At 40.7% G+C, this 10,399-nt stretch overlaps 2 protein-coding genes across 2 annotated transcripts; both read left to right on the top strand.

The window, feature by feature from the left end:
• The first annotated feature begins 3,503 nt into the window (after nucleotides 1–3,503).
• LOC135711140 (uncharacterized) lies at nucleotides 3,504–4,040 on the top strand. Its single transcript, XM_065233880.1, has one exon. It carries the CDS (start codon nucleotides 3,504–3,506, stop codon nucleotides 4,038–4,040), a length of 537 nt encoding a protein of 178 aa, XP_065089952.1.
• A 751-nt stretch (nucleotides 4,041–4,791) lies between these two features.
• Nucleotides 4,792–7,077, top strand: LOC135711139 (uncharacterized). The gene has a single exon (XM_065233879.1). The coding sequence runs from the start codon at nucleotides 4,792–4,794 to the stop codon at nucleotides 7,075–7,077; it is 2,286 nt and encodes a 761-aa protein (XP_065089951.1).
• The last annotated feature ends 3,322 nt before the right edge of the window (nucleotides 7,078–10,399 follow it).

Raw genomic sequence — 10,399 nt, 5'->3', positions numbered from 1 at the left:
ACACCCATCAAATTTTATAATAGTTGATAGTTCCGTTCACCGAATAATAGCAATACTTTATTAACTATAATTACGATTAAAATGAACAACAATCATAGTTGAAGATGCTAATTTCAAATAACAGACTGTAGTGGTAATTTTTATACGATAGATGGAGTAGATGAAAGTGTAGAGATGATAGTTCCGTTAGAGTACGCCAGTGTGAAGATTGCATATAGATATTAGAATAGCGAGCTAGGACAACTTTGAAGGAAGGTACAAATCGGTTTTTTCATCTCTCTTTACCAAACTCCCCCTTTGGAGAGGGATGGTGAGGGGTGTTTTTTTTTTGTAATTGTAACGTTAATTTTAGGTAATCCATGATTAACGATAATTTAAGTAAGATGTAAGGCCATTTTTACCGATATGGTAGAGGTAAATATGTGGATCTTAGCGTGTAGTCTGGAACATGAAACGATATTGCAACGTCAAATGTTAATATACCAACTCAGTGAGAGAGACTCACACACTTAGATTTTTTTGGCCGTGATGGGAACCACCGAGCGTCTCGGCATTTTGTTTTGCTGGATCTCAGTGAAAAACTTGGCGAGATTCAGCAAAATTTATGTTTGTTAGCTGAGATCTCGGCAAAATTCCCGTTTGTTAGTTAAAGCTCGGCAAGTTTTTCACTGAGATCCAGAAAAATAGTATGCCCGGCTGCTCGGTGATGCCCCTCTTGGCAACAAAATCTATGTGTGCATGTTTACTCTGTTATATGAGACATTTCTTAAAACGCTCAAAACTGAGTGATCAGCACTTTTGAAAATAAATCCCATGCAACTGAGTAAAAATGACTCTCTCACTGAGTAAGTCTCAGCGACCATGCAAGCTTGTGAAATTCATAAGCATTGTACATCGCCTATACAACGCAAATGGTGCCATAAAGCTTTTCGGCATAAAGCTTGCAATCTGAGCACACGATTAAAGAAGCTGCACTAAAACAAAAATCTAAGGAACACGACCGACGAGACTTACTCGGAGAGGGAGTCACTTTTACTCAAATGAAAACGGAGGTACTCAACGCTGACTAACTAGTTTAAAAGTCTCACCAAATCGTTATTTGCCTGGTTGCCCGGTATAAAGAGATAGAATATGAACTTAGTGTAAACATGGATTATACATTGAAATGTATAAACTGTAAGTATGTGAATGATGATAGGACTTTATTATTCAAATGTATTATTGCTGTATCATCGACTGATTTTGGCTTCTATTATTGATTTACAAAGATAAAATAATAAAAATCAAGTTTTATTTTTTAAAGCAATTAAATAACTTAAAATGATTATCAAATGGTTTTCCACTTTTCGGCACTGCACTGTGAGGGACAGACGGCTGTGCAGTGAAGACCGATGGTGCCTACACTGAACGAATTTGACATATTCCTGTTATGTGGAAGTCTAAAAAAAATGGGGGTTATAAGATAATCCATTGAAAATGATATGATTGAAAATGTGTCAGGTAAATTCTATATGAATATCTGATACATTTACAATGCTGATAATTTGGTAACTTTTATATGATCGTCATATGATAAATGAAAATCGATTAAATTATAATAATTAACTGAAATGGATTTGAAAACCATAAGCATAAGCTATACTTTTCACCACAATATAATATATGTGTCATAAATCAATCGAAGTAAAGTTTATGTGAAAATAACATGAAATTTACTTCTTCTTTTGACACATATATTTAATCGATTTCTAAAAATAAATTCGAAAAATAAACATCAGGCAGTGGGAGCTTTCACAGTTGTGCCTTTTTTTTATTGTAGCTGATTTGGGATTCGATCAAGATCTGTTGAGGTGTGATGCTTTCGGTGTCTGTGCTCGATTCCACTGGGCCACGGCTGACTTCAAGATTGAGCTCGTTCAAATAGCATGAAGTAAGAACAGCTCTCCCGACATGGAATGTAGTGCAACTTTATGCTCGTTTTGCTAGAGTGAAGACAAATAGCACTGACAAATTTATGTTCCGTTCCGGTGGTGTGGTTTGTTCAAATCTTTCTTAATGCACCTGTGTGCAATAAATCAACGACTAAATTATATGATTTGATAGAACTGGCTCATGAAGTTCGAGTACTACTTAGGGCTGGAATCTGAATTAGCCGTGTAGGCGGCTTACAATTAGAATCATAGCAAAGTAAATATTACAGTAGAATCATTTTTTTTAAATCTCAATGCATTCTTTTCTGGAACCAATTATCATATGAATGAGTGTACGTTAACATCGTTGAAAATTGTTTCAATAATTTATAAAGAACAATCATGTAAGATGTATTTTATTGGGAGCGATATTCATCCCAGAAAAACATGCAAAAACAAATGCTTGCTGTTGGATTTCTTAAAAGGCATTTCTATATGACTATTTAATGATTGGGATAGATCTGTTTACAATCTTTAAACGTCAAAAATCAAAGCAAGCTATTACAATGAGATATACATGTTTTCCTATACTGCAAAGTTAAAGGACAGTCCAATAGTTTCTACATGTCTATTTACACGCGACATATCAACAAACGTCAAAAATCAGTAAAAGCAACTCCAATAAAATATACATGATTATCTTATAAGATATATATTTTAGTGAGCAATATTCATCATGAAAACAGGTATATTTTACTGAATTTTCTCATACACAGAAAAAAAAAATTGTTGAATATTACATCCAAACTGCTGCAACCAGGTCAATCCATCGGATGTGCAATATAACGTTGTACGATGTACATAAATTTTGCGAACAAAATTACATCCATTGATGTAATATTGTATCTGCTTTTTGCTATTACATCATTATTTCATTCATCAGCTTGAATTACATTGATCGATATTACATTTTTTTTGCTGTGTAGTGCAAACTTATATGATTTTCCATTAGTTTCTAGATGTCTGTTCCCACCCATGACATATCAACAGTTTTTCACCATGAAATATATCAGACAATATTCATATACTTCTTACCTTCGCTAACCACGTTCGGAGCAAAGTATTATCAAGTACTAAGTATGTGAAATTACGATCGAAATCATTCCATATCGCAGTCATAGTTTGTAAGTGATAATCCAATGGAATCTATCAATCATCACATAGAATGAATAAATATGCTGACATTGCTATGTTATAAGATGGATCCAATAAACGGTACATGTCGATTTGTTTCAGTGTATTAATGGATGGCGAGTTTAATAATTTACTTTGTAATTAAACCATAAACGGAGCATCCATTAAGAACGACAATGACAAACAATGCACTAGGCGTTGGCGTAGCTAGAAAATCAAACCGTCGCACCAGCAAATGTTGGTGAAAATACAGTGATTTTATACACCGCACTAGTGAATATCCACGATAACCTCGGGCACAGTCAAATCGCTCATGCACTCCTAGACAGCGGCTCGCAGTCAAGTTTCGTTTCCGAGTCGTTGTGCCAACGTTTATCGCTCAACCGAGTGAAGATCAACATGCCTGTAAGCGGCATTGGGCAAGCAATTGTCAACGTACGTTACGTAGTCTCGGTGAGCATCTCATCCCGATTTGGGTCACAACAATTCCCATTGCATTGCCTGGTGTTGCCGAAACTAACGGTGAACCTTCCAACGAAGACGGTGGATATTAACACGTGGAAAATTCCCAAGCATCTACCGTTAGCAGACCCACACTTCTATCAAAGTCATGGTATCGATTTAATTATCGGTGCCGAGCTTATCCCGTTCATTCTGCAATCCGAGCAGATTCCGTTCGATGACCAGCTACCACCACTCCAGAAGACAAGCTTCGGATACGTATTCTCGGGAAAGGTTCCCGCTTCGATGACCACTCCACTTACCTGCTTGGTCTCCGCTTTCGACAACCTGGACGCACAGGTGAAAAGGTTCTGGGAAGTGGAAAACTTTGATGTCGGAAAATGCCTGACTGCCGAAGAACAACAGTGTGAAGCCCACTTCGCATCTACACACAGTCGCAATGCCGACGGTCGTTATGTAGTGCGTCTACGTTAGGCCACATGGAGGAAGTGAAGACTCGCGTCGCGTTACCCCAGTATTTCCTGCCCCATCACGCAGTCCATCGTCCCGACTCGTCAACAACCAAAATAAGAGTTGTGTTCGACGGCTCGGCTAAAAGCAGCAACCAGCTCTCCTTGAACGATCTTCTTCTCACAGGACCAACAGTTCAGCCTTCTATGTTGTGCATCGTTGTCAACTCTCGTTTCCACCGATTCGTCATGAAAGCAGACGTGGAGAAAATGTTTCGACAGGCTTTGGTTCATCCAGACGATCGCCAACTACAGCAAGTTGCGTGGCGCCGAAACGAATCAGAGCCACTGAAAACCTATTCCTTGAACACTGTCACCTACGGCACATCTTGTGCTCCGTATCTAGCAACCAGAGTCCTAAACCAGCTGGCAGACGATGAAGGGCATGACTTTCCACTGGCTGCCCCCATTGTCAAGAAAGATTTTTATGTGGACGATGTTTTAACTGGATCCGAGAGCTTAAAACCAGCATACAGCTGACCGAATTACTAAAGCGAGGTGGTTTCAATCTGCGGAAGTGGAGCGCGAATCACCCCAGTATTCTGGAACATTTTCCAGAGGAACTAAAGGAGCATCAGTTGCCGCTAGAACTCGATCGATCTGCATCGATCAAGGCACTGGGCCTACTATGGTTTCCAAAGGAGGACGTATTTGTATTCAAGGTCCCTGATTTTCCAGCCCTGCCACACGTTACGAAGCGCCTCGTACTATCGGAGATGTCACAGTTATTTGACCCCTTGGGTCTGGTCGGTCCAGTGGTGGCCAGTGCGAAGATGTTTGTGCAGCGATTATGGCAGGAGAAACTTAGCTGGGACGAAAAGCTGCCGGACATTCTGCAATCATGGTGGCTGTCCTTCCGAGCAGCAATTGGTATCGTTCGGAATCTTCGAGTCCCTCGGTGGGTGTTCGAAGAGAGTGCAAAGAGCTACGAGTTGCACTGTTTTGTCGACGCTTCTTCCAAAGGGTATGGGGCGTGCATCTACACGGTATCAACAGGACCTTCCACTAAACGAACAAGCCATTTGCTCATAGCAAAATCACGTGTTGCTCCAGTATGTGGTTATTCCATCCCTCGGTTGGAACTCTGTGCAGTTGTACTGGGAAGCCAGTTGGCTGATACCATTCGTAGAACAACCAAGTTTGACTCTACGGTCACGTTCTGGTCAGATTCATCGATCGTTTTGCACTGGATTGATTCACCACCGTCGTCCTGGAAGATATTCGTGTACAACCGAGTATCGGTGGTCCAGAAACTCACACAAGGATCCCAGTGGCGGCACGTTCCAACCCTAGAAAATCCCGCCGATCGTATATCTCGCGGGGTACAACCAGATGATACCAAGAACGATGCACTGTGGTGGCATGGGCCGTCCTACTTGCTGAATGAAGTGGAATCGTGGCCAACTCCGATAATTCCATTGACGTCGACCGACATTCAGCAGCAGACACCTGAGCAGCGGCAAACGGTTGTACTCCTAAGTGTCACATTTGACGATTCACTAATCCACGATTACTCACAACTGTCGCATCTTATCAAAGTTGCTTCATTCTGTCAACGTTTCGCAAAAAACTGCCGATTGCCGAGGATGGCTCGTACAGTGGGACCAATCACTCCGGTCGAATACGACAGTACTTTGAAGTCACACAATGATCAAGAACGGATGGCCCTGCGAAAGGCTGACTTCAAATCACCATTAAAAGACCTTGATGTGTGGATCGATGACACCGGTCTTCTCCGATTGAATGGACGGCTAGCAAACTCACCTGGATCCTTCGACAGCCGCCTCCCGATCATACTACCGGCCGACCACCACCTTTCAAGATTGATCACCAACTCCGTTCACCATCAAACACTGCATGCAGGACCCACACAGCTCCTGGCAACAATCCGTCAGCGCTTCTGGTCAATACGCGGAAGAGATCTAGCTCGAAGGACAGTCCACCATTGCGTGACTTGTTTTCGTTTTCATCCCCCAGCAAGCAATCAGTTTGTGGCTCCACTACCATCAAGCCGTGTCACTGCAGCGAAAGTATTCGAGCATACGGGGCTGGATTACTGTGGGCCGTTTTTCGTTCGACCATTGGCAGGCAGAGGCGCGTCGGTAAAAGTCTGGGTCGCAGTGTACGTCTGTTTCGCCGTAAAAGCCGTAGTCCTCGACATCGTCGCCGGGTTGTCGACGGAGTCGTGCGTCAATTCGTTGAGGCGCTTCGCGAGTCGTGTCGGGCGTGTTCGTACAATACACTGCGACAACAGCACTACGTTCGTCGGAGCGCGTCGAGAAGTTATGGAGATGCGACAAGCTTTGGTTGATCAACTCAACGGCACTGCATGGACCACCGAATGTTTGGAGAAAGGCATCGAGTTCCAGTTTATTCCACCACGTGCGCCGCATTTCGGCGGCCTATGGGAGGCTGCAGTAAAGGCCTTCAAGCGGCATTTCTGGAAGATCATCGGAGCAGCTCCACACCACTACGACGATATGCGCACAGTTGTTTCCCAAGCTGAATGTATACTGAACTCCAGACCATTGACGCCTCTTTCCAACGACCCGCAGGATCTCTCTGTCCTGACACCCGGCCATTTTTTGCTAGGAGAGTCCCCCTTTCATTTGCTGGAGGCAGACCTTTCTCAGGTGCCAACCAATCGTCTCAACCATTTCCAGGCCACACAACGCTCCGTCAAAAATCTCTGGAAGCGTTGGTCCACGGAATACATCGGGCTTCTCCACCAACGGCCAGCTAAGTGGAGGAAATCCCCAACCGAGTTTCACGTCGGGACCATGGTCTTGATGAAGAAAGATAACATTCCTTCGATGCAATGGCCCCTTGGCAGAGTTGTGGCCATCTATCCCGGAAGTGACAACATCGTGCGCGTAGTGGATGTGCGCACGCAGCTAGGTATTCGACGCCGTGCAACATCTGAACTATGCGTCCTTCCCATCGAAGATCAGGATCCAACGAAGGCACACGATTGTGAAACCGTCACCACCAAATCTTCTTGAATGCTGCGCTTCAACGGGGCCCGGTGATGTTGCGACCCAGAACTTATAGTACTAACATGAAAGCACTAAATTACGAGCAAATTATACAAACAAAATGAATTATAAATTAACTTAAAAATACCCACCACCCAGAACACCGCTTCTACACTTATACATCTATATACATCCCAAATTGATTACCCTTCACCTCACACTGAACACGACAAATAAATCAGTTACCTAAGAACTACAAAGCAACACAGACCAGTTTCTGCACTCTCGTCCGAAAACTATCTCGGTTCGCGCCAGTCCGCCCAGTGATTGAAACCACAATTTCGCCGTTGTTCACAAGTTCGCCTTTGTCGTCGTGCCGGCCAGATTCCGGCATTCAAGCAAGAACAGGGGGCCTAGAGGGGGCGTTTTGCATTTTTTTATTTTGCTAAGCTACGGTTAAATAAAAACTCGCGAAGATGCTATTCAATCAAATTGCGTCAAGGCCACTTGTTTTTGGATATATTTTTTTCTGTGACCAATAATATGACATTGAGGCTTGCTATTATTTTAATCGTTAAACAAATTTGATTATATTTATTTCATAACAACGATTAGAAAATCTATTGTGGGAGCCTTATAAACTTACTGATTTTGAACAAGCAATGATCGTTTGTTTATGCTTTTTGTTATGAAATCACATACCGTCCGGAACTCATAAATTTAAGCATCTCAAACTTAAGAAAATTCTCAGAGTTAGGTAATTTCATGATTGTTGTTAGTAGTTTTTTTTTAGATTTTGAATATTTCATCATCAGTTACATCTCAGAATTAAATTCTAGAAGTTTGAATTTTATAATTTTCTAAAATGCTGGCTGAAACATGGTAAAGTGCACACAGACTAAATTTCATACATATAGGACTTATGAAATGTGCATGATATATGCGCATGCACAATTATTAACATTCTGAATGTTAAAAGAAATTATTTTGGGATCGCACACCCATATGTTTTCAAGATTGTCTAACTAAAAAAAGAGATGTATCTGATACAGATTTTGAACATAAATTCTCCCAATACAAATGTAAATAAAAATCAACGAAATAAGATCAATTGTCATAATTCTATATCCTGTAACATCTATCCTGAACATCTATAAAACTCCCTTAGGTTTTAAAAGTTTTCTCCAGCTACTACAAAGTTCCCTGAATTAATTCCAAATTCCATATTCATTCCATCTCTCCAAATACTACGAAGATCTCTGAACATCTTTGCACTACTGGAAAGACACCTATCATCTATAAATATTCTTGAACATCTGGAAAATTCCTTGAAATTTAACCTCCAAGAAGTTCACTGAGATTTTTTGAGATCGCTGGCAAACTGCAGCGAAGTTCCCTAAACTGAAGTAAGGATCCCTGAAGTTCTTAGAAGCATGCTGAACTATTTTTAGATCTCCTGCTAAATTCTATGAACTTTTTCAAAGTTTCTTACAAATTCGCAAAACATCTACAAAGTTTGCTGTACTTCTACGTTTCTTCTTGATTTTCCACGAAGGATCACGAAATTTTTTTTTTGAATTTGTACGTGATTTTCACAACTATTCCAAGTCCATGAGGCTTCAAAAAGTGTCCTGAAATTATATGGGGGTTCCCGATAAATAATGAGCTTCCCAGAAATACAATAATGTTTCCTTACATTCTACGAAGCTCCTCAAACTTAAATAAATGTTCCACTTCTACGCGCTTTTCAGAGCATTTCCAAGTTCCTTGTTGCTACGATTTTTTTTTCTGAAGATCTATGAAGCTCTCAGAATTTTTACTAAGTTTCTTTAATTTCTACGATGTTCCCTGAACTTTTTAGAAGCCCTTGAAGTTTTACGAAGCTTCCAGAAGTTGATGAAAATACCCTGAGTTCATGGCCAATTTGAAGACGTCTTATTATGCCATCAATAAAATATCGATATTATATATCTTTCAAAACTGTTTGTTCTAGTCCAGAACATAAGAAAAATGGTCAACTTAATGGGCTTTAAAAAATGGTTGTTTGTGGTCCAATTATATTAATCGCTGTTAAATAGTAACATCGGACTTGACAATCTTGACAAAGTAGTGGCGAGTAAAAAACAACACCAAGAATTCTGGGGGAGGGGTCTAGATAATTCTGAAGGGTGCCTGGCCCCCTTGGCACACCCATCAGCTACGCCAATGGCACTAGGTATAGGAGAAACGTGACGAAAGGGGGGAGGGAGGTTGATTTTCCCTAAATTTTATGGGACGTACTTAATGCATGCTCCCAAAGTAATAATTTTCCAGTAAAGTATGTTACTAAAACTATAGATTCACGTATGAAACTTTTATGAGTTTTTATTTGATTACCATTATCACTTCTACCCAGTCTGGAGTTTTACATTAAAATTACTGGAAAATCAGGGAACATCAGGGCATTTATTTTTCATCATTGAGTCGACACCCGAGAATTTCACGACGATTGTTAGTAGAATTCCAGAAATTGTTAAAAATATCAAAGGAATCGAATTTTGAGGATACAATTCCGGAGGAATTCTGAGAATAATTTTAAGGGAATTCCGAGGAAAACTCCAAAGGCATCTCGAAAAGAATTTCTAAAGAATTTTAAATAAATTTCCATTCGAAATTTCACCTATTTCACCTGTAATTAGAGGAGAACTCCAAGAGAATTCTGAACAAAATTTCAAGTATTCTGAAATAAATTCTGTGAAGGGAAACTATTCTAAAGTAAATGCATGCGAATGTTCCAATAGACTTTGTGGTTGTGTATTAGCGGCGCACAGCGGGACGAAATAAAAGAACGATGGACATGGTCATTTGTGACGAAACTCTTGAGTTTAGGATTTTGATGTCTTCTAGAATAATACTTTATTTTTTGAGATCTTTTATGAGTGATGAAAACTTTTGATTAAGGGGGGTATACAGTCAGGTTTTAAAATTAACTTTTTTATGTTTTGTTAACATTGATAAACATCCGTGGAAACATTGTATATGAAGTCATTTAAAAAACTTTGTCCTAGCTGCGCCGGTGGTGTAGTGGTAAGCGGTATTATCTCTCACCCCAGCAGGTATGAGCTCAATACCAGTCAACGCCGCAGAGATGTTCTTAAGCATAACATCTTTGATCACGCCTTCGGAAGGGAAGTAAAGCCGTTGGTTCCCGGTTCATGAGTTGATGGGTCGATAGGTGTAGGGTCCAGGTGTGGGAGCTCTGTCTCCCTGGCGTTGGTAGCATTGGTACTTAGTGCGGAAAACAAGATCGACGGAAAACAAACCAAAGAAAAAAAACTTCAAGGGACAGCACTAAGGGGTTTTACGCAAT

The sequence above is a fragment of the Ochlerotatus camptorhynchus genome, unplaced genomic scaffold (genome assembly GCF_037179485.1).
Source record: "Ochlerotatus camptorhynchus isolate MF236.1 unplaced genomic scaffold, CSIRO-AGI_Acam_v1.1 ptg000423l, whole genome shotgun sequence".
NCBI lineage: Eukaryota > Metazoa > Arthropoda > Insecta > Diptera > Culicidae > Ochlerotatus > Ochlerotatus camptorhynchus.
The sequence above is the reverse complement of the archived record's forward strand: the minus strand, read 5'-3'. Positions and strand labels throughout refer to the sequence as shown.